A 22,174-nucleotide genomic window follows, 5' to 3' on the forward strand; every position below is an offset into this window, starting at 1 on the left:
TGAAATGTTATTACAATTTACAAAATAACTTTTTCCACTCCAACTTTTTCTCATTTTTTATTCCTGTGTTATTTTCAGCAGCCATTGCTATGTCACACGGTCCTTCAGAAATCATTGTAATATGATTTACACATTGTATTATTTAGCATTGTATTCAAATGAGGTGTGCTGCTTAGTGAGTTAAACTTTTTTATGAATTAAATGAATTTTTATAAATATAAAGTTTAAACAGCATTTATTTAAATTCATTCTTACGTGACTTTAAAAGTGTATTTACCGTAACTTTTGATTCGTTTAATGGATCCTTTCTGAATAAAAGTGTTCATTTCAGAAGTTTTTGAAGCGTAATCTGTTTAATTTCAAATTAGACAGGAATTAACAGAATAAACAATTTACGCAATGTGGTTTTCGCGAAATCTGCTGCACATTTATTGAATTGCATCCATAATATTTGTAAAAGCCTGAGGCAGTAATCCAGTTTTACGTTCGTAATTAAATCAGAGTTATTCAGCGTCTAAAATGCAGATGTTTAATTTGTGCTCAATAATGTAAGTGTGCATGAAAATCGTAACTTGTGAAATTATTCTAGTGGCTTTATAGCCAAGGCCTTGCAGTTGGACAGCATGAGTTTTCCTCCTGGTCGTGTAATTATGTATCTTTCCATCGGTCATTTGTTAATTATTTCACTATTGATCTGTTATTGGCAGCGATTCAGTAAGCAGCTCAATGCCCAGTGTGTGCCACAGCCGCCAGTTATTCCCCCTGACCTTCTGTTGTGCATGACCAAAACTCATAACAAGACGGAGTGATGATTTGACTCGTTGTAGAAATACGCATTGTTTTAATTCGTTCTTATCAGTATTTAATCGTGTCTTCTGAATGATCTCAGGATGGACCATGATCGAGGCATGGGCAACAGTCGTTATCGTTATGAGGAGGAGGAGGGTGAGTAGCCTTAGGCATGAAACCACAGGCGCACAAAATTACAACAGCTGAATGATTAATCAGGTGATCCGCATGGTGATAGTTACATAGTGTATGTTGAGCTAATTGGGAAAGAATAGAAATCATACATGATATTAAAAGTCAGTGAAGCCGGTATTTCAAAGTGGAAAAAAGTGCATGCATTTGCCTTAACACGACCATCATGTCACTAACACGAATTTATAACCCCAAAAAAAACAGTGATCCAATCAGTTAAAAAAATTTTTTATATATATATATATATATATATATATATATATATATATATATATAGACGGAAGAGATAGAAAAGGAGACACTGTGGAAAGCACATAATGTTCAAATTAGTAAGGTTATTACTGTACCAGCAGCTAAAAATATTTTTCCTCTAACTTTCACAATTATCTTCCTCCACTTTACATCTCATAAAACATACAGTAAGATGAGGGATAATTATAGTTGAAATTACAAAAGTAATTGTTCCCTGAGAAAGATAAAATGATGTATTAAAATGAATCTTGGGTGGGGGGGTGTTCTCCGTCTTACATAAAATAATAAAAGGTCTGTACTTTTATTTATTTATATATTTTAGGAGTAAAACCATAATGTTGCAAAATATGATTAGAATTTTAAATACGTTTTCTATTATTATATATTGAAACATTAATTAAAATAGTTTATTCCTGTAAAGTCAAAGCTGAATTTTCAGCAGCCGTTGCTCCAGTCTTCAGTGTCACATTCTAATATGCTTATTTGGTGCTCAAGGAACATTTGTTCTTATTATTAATGATGAAAAAAAGTTATATTTGTGCGCTCTTATTTCCGTGTAATTTGTCTATCCGACTGCTTTGCTGTAGCAATTAGATTAATTAACAGTTGAGAGTAAAATGAAACGGTAGGCCTGTATTTGCTTACAGCTAGATGTTCTCTTTTAGTAAATCCCGGTAGCTTGAAGATTATATTGCAAATGAATATAGGCCGTTCATCGATCCTACAATGTCGGTATCGAGGGATATCGTGTCAATAGCTGAACCAGATCATGCCGCGTTTGCTCGAGTGAGCGGAACATTTTCTACAGAGCATGAAATTGCTGTGCAAAATCAATGACATCCAAGACACGTCTTTAATCTTCTTATCAAAAAGTGTTCTGCCTTCCACAGACCATCAGTCTATCTACATTGGTGTGCCAGTGCCCCGCGGTTACCGTCGGAAACGCAGGAGGAGACGTTCGTCCATGTTGAGTCGCGATACAGATGCAGAACGAAGACTCCGACACGAGCATCACAGACACGAACACTACGATTGCGATGACAGAGACCGCTACGATCTAGAGGCGGGAGGCCTGGATCAACCAGAGCTCAGTCTGCCGCCAGACATCAACAGAACCAGTGAGTCCTCAATCAGCCCCGAAACAGAGCTTAAAGTCATTCAAATGAGCGATCTGTGAAGCGTGTCCTGTATTACATCATATGATCATACATGTGATACCAATACAGAACTTTCCACATACCTCTTTAGTAACAATGTGGCAGTTCAACAGACTTGTGATCCAAAAAAAAAAACCAAGTAGAATGGATTCTATGCATATAGGCGCAAGAGATGGGAAACGGTTAAATTCAAATATTCTCAGAGGCGATGGGCTCAAGGAAATGTATCTGAATGCAAATTCAATGGGACGACAGGGAGCGACACCTCCATACGTTTCTTTGTTTGTGTGTGTGAAATGGAGTTGTGCTGAGTTTATCGGATATACCCCGCACCCTCACTCTCAATCTCACGCTGAGCCGAGGGCAGGATAGAGCCGTCAGCGAAGAATAGAAGACCGTGAAAAACAATTATGGTGATGCATCTTCAAACGCGTGAGAATAAAGTACTTGCAGTGCATCAAAGTTTGCAGTCAGCACAGAGCAGAGAAATAAGCAAATAAGAAAATGCACATTCATTTGTTACTTTTATCCTATATTAGCCTATAAATATAAATCTACAAAATGGGCCATATTTATGTCAAAACAACATGCATATAATAATATAGTAGTTCTATCTATCTATCTATCTATCTATCTATCTATCTATCTATCTATCTATCTATCTATCTATCTATCTATCTATATGGGTTCCATTTGCTATGGATGTAATTACTGTAGTATTTTAAATAATGGTTAAAAAATGTTTGTTCAATGTTGTTTGAAAAAAAATTGTTTCAAGACACAAAATGTATATATGATGCTAATGTGTAATGTAACTTTTTAGCAGCTTACTTTTTTTAAAAAAAAAGATTGTAACATTTTATTAAGATACACCATTTAACTTAATGCCCTGAAACAAAAAAATATAATTTTTTAATAACAATTTATTTTTTATTTATTACTTAAAAACAACAGTAATTAAATTGTTTAAAAAGAACAATAAGTAAAATATTGCATTTTTATTTTCCAAGATTTTGCACACACATATTTAAAGTAAAATTTAATAAGTAAATTAGGTATGCAATTAAGTAAAATCTAATTAACTATGTTATGTAAAGTTACCAAAAGAAATAAGTAAATTTAACGTGGTGGGTTAGAGTTTGATTAATTTGCTCTGAAATACTCACTCAGTTTGTAAATCTTTAGCATGCTGCTAAAGTATGTGGTTCACTTACAAACATGGCATGTTATGTATAAAAGTTTTAAAGATCAAAAAGTCTACACAACATAGTTACTACAGGGATGAACGCAGAGACCTCAATACTCAGTACACAATAGTTTGAGTAGAAAATGAACTAAAGCAAGTTGCTAATAAACCATAAAGTGCTAATACAACTTGAAAATTTTTATATTAAGTATTCATTCCCCAGCAATTCCAAGTAAAATAAAATATTTAAAAAGAAGCCTTTCATATACTGAAATCTATGCTAAGTTTTTAATATTTTGGCATTCAAATTTTATTTAGTCAACAGCTTAACTAATCATGGAGCCTCTTGCACTTTTAATAAAGCTGTCGCTTTCTTTTCTCAGTGTTTAATCGAACACGCTTCTCTTTGCATACAGCACACATCTCACATGTAAAGTTTGACTTCCACGCACCCCATCGCACGTGTCTTCTTCAGGTATAGCTTTAGTCCTCTGGAGGTCTGTGTGTGGCCTATTAGGATGGAGGTTGAAACGGGCAGAGATGATCAAACGGTAGTTGGAAATAAAGATGTACCTAACAGGTGCTAGAGCATAGAAGCGCAGAACATAGAAATGAAAACAAGTAAAAAAGAGAAAGACCCAGACGTTGCCGCAATCTTCCTGGCGTTACCTCAAACGAGCCCAGGAAAACAAGCACAGTGTGGATTCTTGTGCAACTTCAGTCACAGCTCACAGCTTTTAGTCCTCACACAGAAAATTAATGAACAATGGCTTACTCTGCGACGCTGTACCTCCAGGCGCAGTCAGCCATCACAACTCCGGATCAAATAAACCCAGCGGGTGTCCTTGTTGTTTCTTCTCAACTTTTGGGCACATACTTTCACTGCGTGTGGTGCTACTGCTGCACTTTTTATTTATAAAAGCCATATCGTTGCGCTATCTGACAGAGGGAAAAGCAAACAGGCAAGTTTTCAATCACTTCTCTTCCTGTTCACCTCACAGTGTCCCCAGCAGCAGAGCGACTGCGCTACATTTTGGGGGACGATGAGGAAACCATGCCCACACCCACTCTCTTCACCGAGATGGACACGCTGCAGCACGAGGGCGACGAGCTGGAGTGGAGAGAATCAGCTAGGTAGAAAATATTAGACTGCCCTAACATGCATCAGAGATCGCTCTGCAGGAATATTATTGTTAACTAAAATTACTGTAACTTAAACATATCTGTTAATTGAAATGAGGCCGAAACATAAATACTAGACAAAAACTTTAACTAAATGAACGAAAATTTAAACGTTGCCTAGGCAACTAACTGAAATAAGTTGAAGAGCTAAAATCAAAACTAAAAAGTGCAAGTAAAAATTAACTACTTAAACCTTAATATAAATATAAAAAATATATAAAATTGACACAAGCAAACATTAATAATAACCTGAATAATATGAAATAATAATAACATTACTAATAATTAGTTATAGTGAATATACTGAGCTTACTAAATAAATCATAAAGTGAAAAATGTGATATTTATGTTTAGTTTTTTTCACTACACAGATGTATTATTTTTAATAATATAATGCCTCCAAATGGTGTATAACAACAGGGACATGCTAACCAGCAACACAATAACCCCTTATGTTATATTTTTCACAAACAAATTAATTTGTTTAGAAATAACCATTATTTTGTACTATCATTTGTTGCCTTTGTAGCGCATAGATCCTCACCTTTGATTTGGGCCAGTGATTTATATTAGCAGAACAAAGCAAATTTTCATTTCTAATTTATCTTAATACAAAATGTATACATTTGCCTTGTGGATAATAGGAGTAAACTAAAACAGAAATTTCACCATTTCACCTTAAAATAAACAGCATCAACATCAGAAACGTACAGTTCCCTTTTTCTCTGCTTGACTTTAACTTTGATATGTGTGGCTGCATATCTGCAGGTGGGTGAAGTTTGAGGAAAAGGTCGAGGAAGGTGGGGAGAGATGGAGCAAGCCCCACGTTTCCACGCTGTCCCTGCACAGCCTGTTTGAACTGCGGACATGCCTACAGACGGGCACCGTGCTGCTGGACCTGGAGGGCTATTCACTCCCACAGATAGTCGGTGAGCCGGCCTTTTTATTATGGGTGCTTGTCATCAAACGGGGGGCCACCGATGTTTTCTGAACCGTCTCAACCTTTGCAGCACATATCGTCTTGCATACTAAAGCGTTTCTCATGCATTATAATGTTTCGCTCTCGTACCAGCATAACTTCCCAAGCAAACCACGTCAACTTTTTCTCTCCTGTAGATGACATCATCGAACGTCAGATAGAGGAAGGGTTGATCGGTCCTGAGCTGAGAGACAAAATCAGCTTCGTCCTGTTGAGAAAGCATAGACACCAGACAAAGAAACCCATCCATCGCTCCTTTGCTGATCTGGGCAAGTCTGGCTCCGGGGGCAGTGAGTGTTCAATCTTTAAAATGGTTCCTGTCTCTCCATCCATCCCTACACGTATTGTGCACAACAGGTTGAAAAATGAAGAAATAAACTAACAATAACTAAACTTTAGCACTGCAGTATTCCGTTGTCAATTTGCAGATGCTTTTTGCGCATCTTCAGGTATAATGCACTCTAATTGCTTGTTTTCCTCAAAATGACATTTCATTTGAAAATGGTCGTTATCTACTCACACATAAAGTTCTGCAGAGTGGGCTCAAGAAAGGACAAAGAGGAATTTACTCTATTTGTGCAATGCTTTTGTCCTTTTTGGTGCTTGATCGCCTTGGTCACCATCTAATTTTTTTGCCTTTGTTAAATTCGAACTGTGCATTGCTGTAAAAAATGATATGGGCTTTAGGTGACAAAAGGGTGAGTAGATGACAGACTTCTTCAGTTTAGAATCAATTTCCCTTCTTTCATTGGGTTATTTCATTGCTCTGTTCATTTACACAGTTCATTAGCATCAGCTTATTAGAAAGACATCGTCTGCTTAATAGTTCATTAAAAAAAGTTGCATTGTTGCTTGTTTCTCATAGCTCGGAGCCCAGCCCGATCCCCTGCTGCTGGAGCAAATTTTAACCGCTCAACAGAAGATCTGCGAAGCAAACAAGCAGCCAACTATGGCCGACTACGTGAGTCTGCATACCGTTTTTATCCTGTGATGTTTGTCTCTATTTTCAATTCTGCTCATCTAGAACGTGTTGGTGATCTCTGCTCATTCTGCTTAAGATAATGCGAATGACGATCGGATAGTTAGTTGTCAAATAGCTAGCTGGTAAACTAAGACTTAATGACTAATTCTGATGAAATATTTGCATTATAAGTGTCATGTGTATATTTGTGCGTGTGTGTCTGTAGGTCATGCTCAAAGCAGGAGTATGAATGACATCGCAGACACACCAAGCACAGACCAGGTGAGTCACATGGCTTCGCAGCGTGTCTGTATCTGTACATATAGAAAGCCACAATTTGTCAAAGCACAAAAGCCTTTGTACAGTCCACAACAGCAGCTGCAAGGATCTTTTGTATTTGCTGTGAAGCTATTTTTAGCTGGCATGACCAGTTTTCCAGACTGACTTTTTTTTTTATTTATTAATTTGAATTAATGCTGATTTAGTCTAAACTGTGCTTGTGCTAAAAAGTACAGTATAGCATATATGCTAGTGTATGTTCTTATGAATAGGTCACTGTGATTATGTGTGGCTCTGCTGATCTGATGAGCCATGATTTGCCGTGGCCTGGTGTCTGGGTCAGTATTGATCTGCCATTGGGGAAACGTGCCATCTGACTGTATGGTCCTCGTGCTTGGCTCTCACATGTAGAGGGATAGCCAGGAGCTGTGGTCTGATCCCTCTGGAAAATGGTGTCACTGTCTCAGTTTGGTCTATGGGTGCACAATGTACAAGGCTATAGGGTCATTCCATGCCAGCTAAATTTTTTGATTTCGCTAATATAAAGATAGATATAGTGATGAAAGCCAAACTATGAAATGTCATGGATGAATATTTACTGAGTAACCCACTTTTTTGTAGAGTAATTTTCACCTGAGATTCAGAGAAAGGGGTTATTAAAAAATTACTTGAGAATTCTTTTTTACAGTATGTGCCAGTTGTGACCAAACAAAATGGGCAAACAGCACTTTTCAAGTTTTTACTACAAAGTTTGCATGTCTGTAACTAAAGAAATATTAAAGATATTTTAATGCCTAATATCTAATTAATGCTTAATATCTTATACTAACAGCACGTTTTTATAAGCAAAAAGCTGGACTAAAACAATGATTTTGACCCTAAAACTGTATATCAACACAATCAGCTTTTTGGCATTGCTGAACTAAACATATAAAACAGTAACATGTAGTGTTATTTGACATTCTTACAGTTTTTACTGTTTACTTGTCGATCAAATGAATGCATCCTTGGTAACCATAAGTGGTTTCTTTAAAAAACATGCACACATACACACATTTGTTTCTGTGAATTTCCATTGACCTCTACTGTTTTTATACTAACCAAACGATAACCCAACCCTAGCCTTAACCTACCCCTTACAGAGAGAACCTGTTTACATTGTTACACTTTCAGATAAACATAATTTGCTCAAAATATCAGGCTTTACTATCCACACACACACAACATTCAAATGATAGTGTAAATCTTAAAAAAATAGCTGAATATTTATATCTAGACTTCTCCATTTAAAACCAAGTCTTATTATAGATATAGGAAAACCTAATTTCGCATCCTGAAAAGGTGTTCTTCTAAAACTATTTCAAGTTGTTTGGAGAGATAGGAAAGGCATTGCTTGGAGGAGCTCCAAACTGTTATCCAGAGCATTTTGGAATAGGCCAAAGTAGGAACACATTGCGCTTCGTCTGCCAGATAAACTAGGGTAGCCTTTCTGAACTCCATTTTTACGCATGCCTGACATACAATGTGCTGATGAGATAAAATCCTTCTACATGAACATTGGAACACCGGGGGACTTTACGATTTTCCCAGAGAGACAGAGAGACAGGAGGAAAGCAGCGAGATTAATTTAAACCCAGACTGCAACTTATTCATTGGCTTCAGATGGAATTGTTCTGTCTTCGGAGTGATAAAGGCGGCAGACGCTTTAGTAATAGAGCTTAAAGTAGTACGCGAAAAATGTGTGTGAAAAGTTTCACAGAGTGTAAACAGCAGTAAATCAACTTATGTGTTAGAATGTGCAGTTTTAGATTGAAGAACAGAATTTTTAATATAATTAGAAATTTTGTTTCAACAGAGCACACAGCAGCACACAGTTAAGGGTTAAATAACATAATAAGGCTCAGATAATGAAACAAAAGGGTTAAATGACAGCATAAGCATCCTATGATAGAACAGGGTTACATGAAAAGAAGAGCGTTCTGTGATGGAACAGAAGGGTTAAAGGTAACGTGATGGTCCAGTGGTGGAACTGAAGGATTAAATGGCAACATGAGGGTTCTGTGATGGAACGGTAGGGTTAAAGCCATCTGCCTTATTGTATTGGTCTTGACTTGACTTGTACCTATAATTTTGACTTAACTTGTACTTATAATTTTGTATTTTGCTTTTCTTGGTTCACTTTGATTTCAGCTGAAGAATAAATTCATGAAAAAAATTCCTAGAGATGCAGAGGCATCAAATGTTCTTGTGGGAGAAGTGGACTTCTTAGAAAAACCCTTTGTTGCCTTCGTCCGGCTGTCTCAGGCCACCACTCTTGGAGGTCTGACAGAAGTCCCAGTGCCTACCAGGTAGCAGTTTAGTGCATTAAAACAATATGTCTGCATAAAAATGGTTTAAAAAGTACTAAAAGTGAGTTTTGAATGTGTGGACAGATTCTTGTTTGTGCTACTTGGGCCTCCTGGCAAAGCCAAATCTTACAATGAGATTGGACGGGCCATTGCCACTCTCATGGTGGATGATGTAAGTTAGATTTTTTTGTTTGTTATGCAATTGATAATGTTTATAAGATAAGCATTGCCCATTAAATCGATGAAAGAGTGATTGATTTTAACCACAGCTCTTCAGTGACGTAGCATATAAAGCCAGGGACCGAGAAGATCTGATTGCTGGCATTGATGAGTTTCTGGATGAGGTGATTGTGCTTCCACCTGGAGAATGGGACCCCAAAATTCGCATAGAACCCCCCAAAAAAATTCCCTCAGCGGACAAAAGGTAAAATATATTCTTCATGTGCTCTTTCTTTGTTCTGCTCACATATCCCAACATTTGTCTTTGTTTCTGTGAGAAGGAAGTCTGTGTTTTCCCTCAATGAGCTGGGTCAGATGAATGGGACAGCAGGTGGCGGAGGGCCTGTTAGCGAGGATGAGGAAATGCCTGTTCCACACGAGCTTGGTGAAGAGTTGGCGTATACGGGGAGGTGAGGCTATCCATCCATCCATCATTCTATGCTTAATGTTAAATCAGGCCTACAAACTACAATTATTATTATTATTTATTCCAATTTTTAAAATGTAAAAAAATTTTACATTTTCTTAGCAAACTTGATTTCAATTTATTTTAAATCCACTTTTTTACATAAAAATTTGAATAGCAATTCTGGATCCTGTTTGCCACTTCAATTCAAAATTCAAAGTTTAATTAAAATTAAAAATGTATTTAAATGCTAGCTACAATTTCTAAACAAGAATGAGCATTTAACTGCAGATTCTTCAGTGTTGGGAAGGTTACTGTGGAAACTGTTTTTGAAATCAGTCATCTAGCAATGCCTTGAAAAATAAAGCATATACATAAACCTAACTAGGAAATAAAACAGTTATCTAATAAGCCTGTCCTATTCTATGTCCAAAACTCATGAAACATAAATTGGTATTTCATATTTTAGAGCAGTCAATGCAATTTACGGTTCACAAGATTACAGTTACATTTATATTTTGTCATTAAACGTCCTAATTTCATCACTTGTGACTAGTTACTCCCCAACACTGCTGTGCTTTAGAACCTGGTGTTCTTGTACTATGACCTTGCAGAATCTCTAAAACAATTCAGTTATAAATTTGAACAAAAAACCTAAACCTAACTTTTAGTTATAGCTTGAGCTCTAGGAGCTCTAAGTGTTCTTGTCTTATCTGTCTTTGCAAATAATTGAAAGATACCTCAAAGCTCTGAGGTTAAGGAGAGTTCATATCTTGATCAATATGTCAAAAAGGAAAATGTAATGCACTTTTTGGCACTTGCGCTAGAGGGGTTGTGAGGACTCAGAGATAGCAAATGGGTGCCAGTACTATGAGCTAATAATCAAGATACAGCTCACCTCTGTCTGTCTGTCTAATACAAGCTAAAGAGGACAGGTCCCTGTTGAATAATGGATTAAACATCTGTGTTTACGGGACAGGTTCTGTGGCGGCCTTATACTTGACATCAAGAGGAAGCTCCCCTGGTACCCGAGTGACTTTTATGAAGGCTTCCACATTCAGTCCATCTCTGCGGTGCTCTTCATCTACCTGGGCTGCATTACCAATGCAATCACCTTTGGGGGCCTTCTAGGGGATGCCACAGACAATTACCAGGTACAGCACACACTTTTCTACTTGACACAGAACATGACAGTTTGTTTAAAGTTGCATGTCATCCTCTCTTCTAGAGTATTTTACAAGCACGCTTGTGACCTAGCTTCATCTATAGCCGTCATCTTTTTTCTCCCTCTCTTTCTCACCTTGTTTCCTTGTCTCTCACCCTGTTTAACTCTGTTAGGGTGTGATGGAGAGTTTTTTGGGCACCGCTCTAGCAGGAACGGTATTCTGCTTGTTTAGCGGTCAACCCCTCATTATTCTCAGCTCAACGGGCCCCATCCTCATCTTTGAGAAACTGCTTTATGAATTCAGCAAGTGAGAAAGCCATCTGCACCAATTCAACATAAGTCACAGTGTATTATTGAGGACAATTCAGTACAGCCTTGATTGCTCACTTTCATCGACCCTTAAAAGATCCTCGTAAATCATCTCTCTTCAACTGATGCAAATAAGCGACTTCTCTCTTGCTCTCTAGTGTGCACTGCTCTTGAATTGATCTCTCTTTATTGTTTCTTTAAACTTTCTTTTCCTCAGAAATAATGGGATTGATTACATGGAGCTTCGACTGTGGATCGGAATGCACTCCTGCGCACAGTGCTTGTTCCTGGTCGCAACGGACGCCAGCTACATCATAAAGTACATGACGCGCTTCACAGAGGAAGGCTTTTCTAGCCTCATTTCCTTCATCTTCATCTCTGATGCCATCAAGAAAATGGTGGGAGCCTTCAAATACTATCCCATCAACACCGACTTCAAACCAGACTACGTTACGGCCTACAAGTGCGAGTGCTTGGCGCCAGACCCGAGTAAGTCCATTCTTGGCACAGTGAATGTCAGAAAAGCAGTCCGAAATTGCGGAGAAATAATTGACCCTTCGCAGAGAGCATGATTGATAGGTGCTTTGACCAATCATAACCTTGAATCTGCAATATTTGTCCAACATGCAAAGCAGACTGGAGAGCAGATTAACATCTGGGGACTTGGACATGACAAGATGTGCATTGACATCTTTCCACATTTGAAACAAGATACCTTCTGATGATCATTCATGTTTATGCATGTTCATGCATCCTCATATGAGGACAATATATTTTAGTGAATTGTTCTTAGACTATAAAGGTCACCGTTTATAAGTGTGGATGTCCTGTACAGCGCACATTCAGGGCTTTTCAGAAATACCAAATGATTGGATGTTTGCTCAAATTTGAAAGCTAAGACTGTCCGTTGGCGTGTTGTCAGTTTCCTCTTTCCTCTTCACGTTGTATTTTTTACCATGTGAGAGCATGAGGTGTGGTGTGAGATCGCCATGGCGTGTTAGATGTAGCCACAGTAACTAAGGAGTCTTTGCAAAGGGTCAATTAGATGTAATGTAGAGCAAATTTGCATTAATTTAGTGTGTCAACATTGACATACTAAGAATAAATAGTAATGACTACAACAAGGTGCAATTAGTTTGATTTAGTTAATTTTCTATCATTTTTTTAATGTTGATTTTGTTCAAACGAATATTTGTCTGTATGTTGTAAATACTTACGGTTATATAATGTTAATCCAATTTGGATTTATACATTTATTGTAAAAGCAGATGTTTTGTATCCCAAGTGACTCGTTTAGGTTTTGCTTAGTTTTAATTTTCCAATTTAAAATGATTAATTATTTTCAATTGTAATATTTCAGCATTTTACAATGTTGCTGTATTTTAAAACAAATAAATGCAGCCTTCGTGAGCATAAGAAATTACTTTGTCGTATAAACCATAAAATAAACATGAATCTAGATGAATATGTTGTAAATGAATGAGTCATCATTAACTTAATAACTATTACAATCAGAGCTTATTGTACAGTGTAACAGAGCACATTTCACTTTGGAGTCACTGCACTTATGCATAAATTAACATGTCCAATAGTAATTTCTTGATTAAATCGAGTTCCTTTGGGTGTTTGAAGGGAACTGGCTGAGTGCATGTGATTACTGTAACTTATTTGTGTTATGTTTGTTTTTGCTGCAAACCCCAAACGTGGCCTCCGATTGATGTAAGTACTTTTCATTAAGAATGAGTTAAAATCAGACAAATGGCATGTTTTTTTTAATTAGTTTGTACTTAGTTACATGGCTTGCAGCTGTGAATGTAAAGTAGCAACGAGGTGTTTTGAAAGTATTTTAGGCATTCTGGATCATGTTTCAAAAACCAAATGAACATTTCAGTGGAGCTACTACACCTGCAGTCATTTACGATTGCCAAAGCTGGCTTTGATCCTGGATAAATCCTTTCTAACAAAGTATTATTCAGATTTCCATTTGTTCTGCTCATTTTCCTCTCTGATTCTCCCTCTCTCTGTTTGTTCAGTGGCACCAATGATCTTCGATGTTGTAGTCCCAGTGCCAGATAATTCCTCTGCTCTCTTTGGTGTAAGTGCCTAATGTCTTCACCTCACTCACATCTGTGTTAGCATGAGCTCAGAATAGATTACAGCTTTTGAATGCACTGTTTGCACTAACTATCAGCGATTTAATTACCCACAATGACACTTTGTGTTTTTATTTTATATCATTATGAAAAAAAAAAAACAATCTGGCGTAAATCCAGTATTACTTATTTGGTTATGCTGTATTGCTGTATATTTTTGGCCCTGTCCTGTTTTATTCTCTTTTTTTCTCTTTCTTTGCCAACTCTTCCATCTTTTGCCCTGTCTACATTCCTCCCTCCTGTCCCTGACTTCTACCTTTTTCTGTGTGTTTGTCCCATCTTCTCAGTTGAATGTAACAGCTCTTGACTGGACTCAGCTAAGTAAGAAGGAGTGTGTGAAGTACGGAGGCTCACTGGTGGGAAAATCCTGCAAGTTTGTTCCAGATCTTGCTCTCATGTCCTTCATTTTGTTCTTTGGGACCTACACTATGACCGTCACTCTAAAGAAGTTTAAATTCAGTCGCTACTTTCCCACAAAGGTAAGACTAGTGAAGTTTCTTTTTGACTGTTCCTTATCAAACTCATGCAGAAACACTTGCACTTTTCTGTCTTTGACTTCAACCTTGTTAGTAGCTGATGAGATTCGGTAAGATCAGTATTGGAAAGTCTTATATGTATTCATAGGAGCTTTATACCTGGAGACTCATTAAAAGTAAACAAGGTCACATTAGTAAGATCATGCATGTGGAACATTTTATATTCATATTTATTTAAAGCATATATTTATGCTGTACACGTTTTGATATATGACACATTTTAAATGTGACACTGAAGACTGGAGTATTATGATATATATATATAACGCTTGTATATAAATATATAAAGCAACCTTGAAGAGGACAGGACACGTCCGAAATGATAACAAGGTTTAAGCTAAATGCAGAAAAGTGCAAGCTTGTTAGATTTTTTTTGCAAGCGGGTTTATTTTTTTATTTTGCAGAATTTATCTCTGCATCTTTCTGTTCCTGTAAAGCTTCTTTGATACAATCTGTACTGTATGAAGCACTATTTTTTATTATATTTTCAATTATATAAAAAATACATCCTTTTTGATCATATGAGACTTTGAGTACAAAGTGACTGTTTCATATTTTATATTCTTCAACAGGACACTTGACATATTTGGCTGGCTCTCTCTAAACTTCGTAGTGATTACTAAATTATATATTCAAGAATTACCAAGTAAAGCAAGATCATGCAGTATTAAAACTGACTGTTCCTCACAGATACTGTATTGCATGCATGCGAATAAATTTTATGTGTTTGAAAGTGAAGTCTGTGAGGCTATTCTCTGTAGTCACCCAGAAATTGTGTCACTTGTGTCAGAGTTTCAGTGCCTGCAAAGAATGAATAAATATGTAAATAAAAACTTTCCGGTGATCTTGTTTTGACATTCATTTTTGCATTCAAAACTGTTTGCAGCCTCTGTGTATTATACATAGCTCTTCAACAACATTGTGCTCTATTTCTGCAGCTATATGTTTTTTTGTTTTTTTTTCTGTTTAGCTAAGGAAGTTGATTAGTGACTTCTCCATCTTCATGTCCATCATGACGTTTGTGGGGCTGGACATGCTAATAGGTTTGCAAACACCCAAACTCATTGTGCCTACAGACTTCAAGGTGAGCGTAAATGAAGTTTAACGAGAAAAAAAACCTGATCTCGTATTTTGTGACTTTTCAATAAAGAAGCTTCTTTGCTTTACCTCGGTGTTGTATTGTATTGTTTTTTTTTTCCTTTTCCAATCACGTAGCCCACACGTCCTGACAGAGGTTGGTTTGTGATGCCATTCGGAAAGAATCCGTGGTGGGTTTACCTGGCCAGCTCCGTCCCGGCGCTCCTCGTCACCATCCTCATCTTCATGGATCAGCAGATCAGCGCTGTCATCGTCAACCGCAAGGAAAATAAGTTAAAGGTATCCACGGAATGAGCAGATTAGATTTTTTCATTTTTTCGTATTGACCTGCTCACACTCTTGCTCTGTTTGCTACAGAAAGGTTGTGGGTATCACCTGGATCTGTTGTGGGTGGGCTTTCTGATGGTGGCCTGCTCGTTTTTGGGCCTGCCGTGGTATGTGGCGGCCACTGTCATTTCCATCGCTCACATCGACTCACTGAAGATGGAGAGTGAGTCTAGTGCTCCAGGGGAACAGCCACAGTTTCTAGGTGTGAGGTGAGGCAGTCATAGAAAACTTGTTTGTGCTCTTTCGCTGAAATCGTTTCTCACTGGCTCTGTGCAGTCGCAGGTCTCTCCTTTGATAGCTGCGCATTATAAAACGGTTATTGAGAGTGGGCTATTAAGAGATATTGCAGTCACGATTGTCGTAAAAACTAATTTAAGTGCGGAGGCGGACCGCATTTATATCTGAATTAAAAATTAATCTACATGGAACACATGCCAAACCTCAAAATGTAGTTATAGATCATCTGGATACAGTTCAGATGCTGAAATAAACACATTTATGTACTGTGTTTGGTGTAAATCAGGCATTTAAAGAAAAATAAATAAATAAAACTAATACATATGACCATGTGTTGCCACTTATTCAGTATAGTGAAGTAGAATCCTGGCTGTGCAGTTCTCCACTCAGCGTATTTTTCTGTTTTCTCTTCTCTCACTCTTATTGCTTCTCTTTTAATTACAGAGAACAAAGACTGACGGGAATCCTGGTCTTTGTGCTGACAGGAGTGTCTATCTTCTTGGCCCCCATCCTGCAGGTGAGCTTGTTGAAATCACAGAGATAATTAATACAGACTCTGACCTATTATCAAGGGTAGATTAGCAATTATTATCATAAAAACTGTTCTTTGATGATGTCTGTGTGATCTACTCCGCAATAGCTGCACTATTTCAAATGGGTAAAAACATTCAAAGTCTTCTAATCAGGGTCTTATTTTAAATCCTTTGTAATAAATGTTGGCCACTTGTCAGTATAATCCATCTTTATGCTAAATAAAAGTATCAAACTTTCCTTTTTTTTTTTTTTTTTTTTTTTTTTTTTAAATCTTACCGACACAAAACTTGTGCATGTTTATGTAGTTGCTAAATACATTTCTGAAAGAGTTCAAAAGAATATAGTACCGTGAAAGTAATCTTTAACTGGTCAGATGCAATAATGCAATCACACTTTAAGCCTTTTGTATTATTTATGTTCATTGGTTTTTAAATGTAGTTGATTTTTTTTAATGTCAAACATTCTTAGAATACCTTACCAAACCAACCACTTTTTTCTTTGAAGGTAAATGAGCATGTAAGCACACTAATTTCTTAAAATTAAAGGACAATACATCAGCACTTGCAGTTTTTCTGAAAATCAGAAATAATCTGATGATGAATCTGAAAAAGGATATGTTTTAGCCGTCTGTAAATCAACTATATGGTGAAAAGCCAGTGTTATTTACCAGAATGAAGACTGTGAATATGAGCTCATGTTTATAAATAGATTGAATAGACTTAGCTATTCATTCATGTTGACTTGAAGTGTAACTGGTTTTGCCATGTTTTTTTGTTTTTAGTTCATTCCTATGCCGGTCTTGTATGGAGTCTTCCTCTACATGGGTGTTGCTTCTCTTAGTGGCATCCAAGTAAGTGCCTTAGGGATCTAACCTTTTCCCAACCAAACTGTTTAAAACCGTTTATTGTTTTTGACATTCCTGTTTTAATATCATACCAAACTTTCACAACCTGCACTTTGCATAAGAGTGTAACACTCATTTGCATGCACGCTACAACTGTGTTTAGCGATTAGAAATGAGTGATTTCTCCACACTGTGACACTGCAGGGATAGAAGAGTGGGGTGTTGTGGGAATGGATATTTGCAGGCTGGCTGGGTTTACTGAAGCAATTTTGAGCTGCATTTTGATGAGGCTGTCAGACTGCAGTAAGAATCCACCCTCTTGTGTAGCTTGGCAGTGACCAGGTGCTGCTTTGCTGTGCTCTAGTAGTCTAGTTTAATGTCAGTTAGAGAACAAAAGGAGGACAAAAGCAAAATGATGGACCTCAAGCGGAGACCTTTGCAATATACTGAATGAATACAAATGCATTTAGGTTCATGCTGCTTTGAGGCTAAATGCCTAAAAGCTGAGATTGACTCTAAATAGCAGTGTGCTCTCTTGTGAAGCTTTGGGATGTATTTTTATGATCTAAATGTAAGTGAGATAAAAGTATGCACTAAAATAGAAGCCGACAATGTTTAAGTCATTTCATCAACCTGTATGCTTTTCTTGCTTTCAAGCTTCATTATAGCATTATGAAAAATCTATATTATGCTACATTTCTCATAGTCTTGTGTGAGGAAAAGATCAATGGCATTGTTATTCACTGACAATCCTCCCTCCAAATGAACTGCAACCAGATCTGATCACAGTCATGAACCAGATCAATCTGATTTGTGAATAAATCATTCAGATCGAATCATTACTATCAAAGCATTTTGTAAAGTGAATCATTTTATTCATATCATGAGCTTGAAACGTTCTGATTGAACCGTTTTGTAAAGTGAATCCATTTATTCAGATCAGATTGTTACACTTTACAAAAATGAATCGGCTTAATTATCAAAGAGGTTTTATGATTAATGTCCTATGGTCATCATTCAATTTTTATTAAATGGAAAGAGCCGTTCTGGTTTGAAATGATATGAGAGCGAGTAAATAATGACAGATTCTTTGGTTTCGTCCGCTTCGTATGTAATCAAACATTCTGTGTTTTATAGTTCTGGGATAGGATCAAGCTGATTATGATGCCAGCAAAACACCAGCCAGATTTTTCATACCTGCGTCACGTACCGCTGAGAAGAGTCCACCTGTTCACACTGGTGCAGATTATTTGCTTAGCTGTTCTCTGGATCCTCAAATCTACATTCCTCGCTATCATCTTCCCAGTCATGGTATGATAACATTTTGCCACACAAAGAACACCAATGTATGCCATGAGTAAAAACTACATTAGTTTCCATAAAGCTTTCTCAATTTAGTAATGTATCCGTGCACTTCAGTACTTTGTATGATTGTAATTTATACTTAAATCATGCTGTGAAGAGGCCATCTTGTTAAATTCAAATGAACCAGTGGTCTGTAATTTAGTACGTAATTCATTTCACAGAGGAATAGCTCACCCAAAAATGAAAATTACCTCATAATCTATTCACCCCGAAGCCATCCTAGGTGCATATGACTTTCTTCTTTCGAACGAACACAGTTGGAGTTTAAAAAAAGAAATTATCCTGACTCTTCCAAGCTTGGTAATGCTGGTGGATGGTGGCCATAATTTTGATGCTCCATAAATCAGATATATCTGCATATATGCATCGTAAAAGTAACCTATACGCCTCTGGGGGGTTATCACATGTCTTCTGAAGCAGATTGATGGGTTTGAAATAATTCTATTTTTAAAATGATAACCATCGCTGGTTTCTGACTTGACGTAAGATGTATAGTATAGTATAGTAGTATATCTCAGTACTTGCGGATATTTCTGATTTACGTAGCTTCAAAATCACGGCCACCATCCACCAGCATTACCAAGCTGGAGCCAGGATAAATAAATAAAAAATAATAATACTTTCACCGTCTGAAAGAAGAAAGTCATATACATCTAGAATGATATGGAGGTGAGTATATTATGTATTTTTGGGGGGAGCTATTCCTTTTAGGTTCTTAAGAATGTGTCAAACATACAAAAAAAAAAGTTTTTCCTCCCTCGATTCCTTAGATTCTTGGTCTCATGGTGGTACGAAAGCTGTTGGACATGGTCTTCTCTCAACATGATCTGGCATGGCTGGATGATATCCTGCCTGAGAAGGAAAAGAAGAAAAAGGAGGATGAAAAGAAGAACACCAAGAAGGACAAAAAGAAAGGCAAAGGAGGGGATGACACTGAAGAAGTAAGTGTTTTAGTAGCTCAACTACTCAAAAAAAAAACATGCAGGCTCATGGGATTTAAATAAGAGAAGTTTCGTTTGATTTATGTTCACATAAAAATGATGTATTTAAATCAGTGATGACTTCCGCGCTGTGTTGTATTGCGTTTCACTGGTGCCACCTTCTGGTGGAGAAGAGCTTCATCATTATACCAATAAAGCCTCAAAGACAAACATGACACATAAACTAATCTTCATCTGTTCTTTGGCCCACAGGACAAGTATAACCCCTATACAAACTGCTCCCCCAGTGATGCGGACTTGGATCGCAGGTACTGTGTGCTCAAACTACATGTTCCCTACCGTGACCTCTTACAGGCGCCAGACTCCAACTCAGAGTGGGCGGCACGATGCCAACCAGGCAGTTACTACTACTGATACCGCCTTTATTCATTTGTTTTATTTTTATTTTTTTAATATCAGCGCATTTCCTCTTAAATACGCACCTCCTTTACATTTAATTACACTAAAGATTGCATTCATCCAGTAGAAATAGATGACAAATGGATGATAGTAGAGAGACAGCTCAGAATATTCATCGTATAACTGCTAAGACCTTGCTAAGTCATGCAAGACCTTGTATATAACTTTTTGCTATTTTTTCATTGCCCTTGCCATGCGCTTTGAAGCAATGCAGATAGATTTTTTCCATGCAACCACCAGTATTTTACTCTGCATGCTATTATAGAACATGTGTGTTTTATTGTGTCATTCATGTATTATTTCTTTTGCCTACATTTTCACACCTAAAGAAACAACACGCATAAATAATAATGATCAAACTTCCATAATTAGATGTGGGTACAGTTTCTGTTTATATAAATACTGGGAAAGATGCCAGTGAGAACAGTTTATATTTGAATTTATATTTTTGCAAGCGTTCAAAAAAAAAACATTTTAATAGCTATAAAGAGCATAATGCAACATGCATATTAGTTCTTTTAAGGATTTTTGGTTGTTTCTTTTCCCGTATAACTGAGGTTCCAATAAGAGTGCTTATACAGAATAACTCGTTTTTTTCCCCCTCAGCCTGGTTCCTCTCACACTATATTCACAACCCATATTTATCCAAATGTGTGCCTCTGTATTATTCTGATGTAGAAATTATGTAAAATCTGCTGGGTTTCATGTCTGCATTGCTGTTCAGGGGGCATGGTTTGGATGAAGTGTTCACTTTAACAAAGGTCCAATTTATTAACATTAGTTTTTTTAACTTTTAATTTTCTGTTTATAACATAATAATGAAAAATTATCCACAAAACCGTTTCATATTTAAATAAGCTAATAAGTCATTTAAATAATTCATAAATCATTTTTAATACATTCCTGTTGATGATCTTTTTAACAGGAATGTAAAATATGTTATAAATGTTTGATCTACAAATGAACATTTAACCAAGAACCAAAATTATTTCTCGATTCCTAATGCATTAACTAATTTTAATGTCCAATCTTGTTGTTAAGGTTTACCAAAGTAGCCCTAATCTTTATTGCATTTAAACACTTCAGTTATTTCCTTAATCTAGGACAAGCATACTGAGCCTTCTTCCTGCTTTGGGTGTCCTGATCCCAAATCTTTCCCCTGGAACACTTGTGCAGTCACCTGCAACTAACATCTTAATACAGACTGCTCCTCAGCTGTTCCTCCTTCCTGTCATAGCCCGCTCCTCTTACTCCTCCTCACTCTTGTAACTGGAAGTTGCCATTCCACAGCATTACTCTGCACCTGAAGATCTCCTGTCCATCATCCCCGGCGATGCCAATGACCAGAGGGATGTCCTGCCCCGTGCCCCAGGTGAAGATTGAGATGGAGTCGGACTATGACGACACAGATATTAACCCTAGAGGCAGACACAGAGATCACAGGGACATGAGCAGCGAAACGACGCTATAATGTTGGTTCTCCAGTTCTGCAGTGTGGAACATTGCATGCTCCTTCTCAGCTTCTTTGAAGATCCTGTGTGGCTAATACACAAGTTTATGTTCACTTATGGATCAGACAGCACTTTATGGGTACGCATAACTGTGACGTGGCATAAGAAGTCAGAGGTTGAATTACGAAGGGCAAACATTGAGCCGAAATGCATAATTTATGCAATGGATGCATTGAGCAATCATTTTTGCTTCTTATTTTAAATGCCAAAACAGCAGAAAATGCAGGCAATTGGAAACAATATAACACTGAGATAATGGGAAGGCAGAAAGACTATTTTCTTACTACAAATGAGACTATATTTTAGACAAAATCTGTTTATATTTACGCAGTGCAAAGTACCTCATGAAATTTCAGTTTAGGATCCTAGATCAACTTTACATTACACCTTTTTATATTATGGTGACAGGGATAAACAATTCAGATATTGTTTTCCTCTATAACTGCTACCTCTGGTTCTAGTAGTGTTGCCTTTCTCCAAACAGTCATGCTTTTCCTTCCTTTCCCTTTCTTTTCCTGCCTACATCACTCAAAAATCTCAAAAAGCCGGGGAAAAGAAACAACCAAAAATACAAGCCTTGAAATAACAAATGAAAGAGGTTTTGGCCTTACATTTGGTTTCCTTAAGTTTCAGAAATCTTATGTGACTTGTGTTCAGTGTATGTGGGATTTTTTTTTCTGTATATGAATGTGTGTAAATGGAAAGGTTGCAAATGACGGATAATGGCCGACATGAGATTTAACTT

The 22,174-nt window shown here is 37.0% G+C and overlaps 1 protein-coding gene across 2 annotated transcripts; it reads left to right on the plus strand.

Moving 5' to 3' along the window:
* The first annotated feature begins 806 nt into the window (after window positions 1–806).
* slc4a5a (solute carrier family 4 member 5a) lies at window positions 807–22,152 on the plus strand. 2 transcript variants are annotated; one of them, XM_043240186.1, is made up of 25 exons: window positions 807–945; window positions 2,124–2,351; window positions 4,578–4,710; window positions 5,527–5,687; window positions 5,875–6,027; window positions 6,603–6,698; window positions 6,925–6,980; window positions 9,168–9,325; window positions 9,410–9,497; window positions 9,595–9,749; window positions 9,826–9,954; window positions 10,930–11,104; window positions 11,289–11,422; window positions 11,642–11,913; window positions 13,458–13,519; window positions 13,865–14,056; window positions 15,084–15,197; window positions 15,329–15,490; window positions 15,569–15,747; window positions 16,220–16,292; window positions 17,091–17,159; window positions 18,291–18,464; window positions 19,289–19,459; window positions 19,712–19,767; window positions 21,209–22,152. In XM_043240186.1, exons 1-25 carry the CDS (start codon window positions 891–893, stop codon window positions 21,387–21,389), a joined length of 3,426 nt encoding a protein of 1,141 aa, XP_043096121.1. In that variant the 5' UTR covers window positions 807–890; the 3' UTR covers window positions 21,390–22,152. The 2 variants fall into 2 exon arrangements, with proteins under 2 accessions (XP_043096121.1, XP_043096120.1); XM_043240185.1 differs by having other exon boundaries at window positions 13,485–13,519.
* The last annotated feature ends 22 nt before the right edge of the window (window positions 22,153–22,174 follow it).

The sequence above is a fragment of the Puntigrus tetrazona genome, chromosome 5, assembly GCF_018831695.1.
Source record: "Puntigrus tetrazona isolate hp1 chromosome 5, ASM1883169v1, whole genome shotgun sequence".
Lineage (NCBI taxonomy): Eukaryota > Metazoa > Chordata > Actinopteri > Cypriniformes > Cyprinidae > Puntigrus > Puntigrus tetrazona.

Coding starts and splice junctions, on each gene's coding strand:
- slc4a5a (XM_043240186.1), top strand. CDS start 891: ATGGACCATGATCGAGGCATGGGCAACAGTCGTTATCGTTATGAGGAG. Junction 11,423..11,641: donor CTGCTTTATGAATTCAGCAA/GTGAGAAAGCCA, acceptor TCTTTTCCTCAG/AAATAATGGGATTGATTACA. Junction 14,057..15,083: donor GTCGCTACTTTCCCACAAAG/GTAAGACTAGTG, acceptor TTTTCTGTTTAG/CTAAGGAAGTTGATTAGTGA.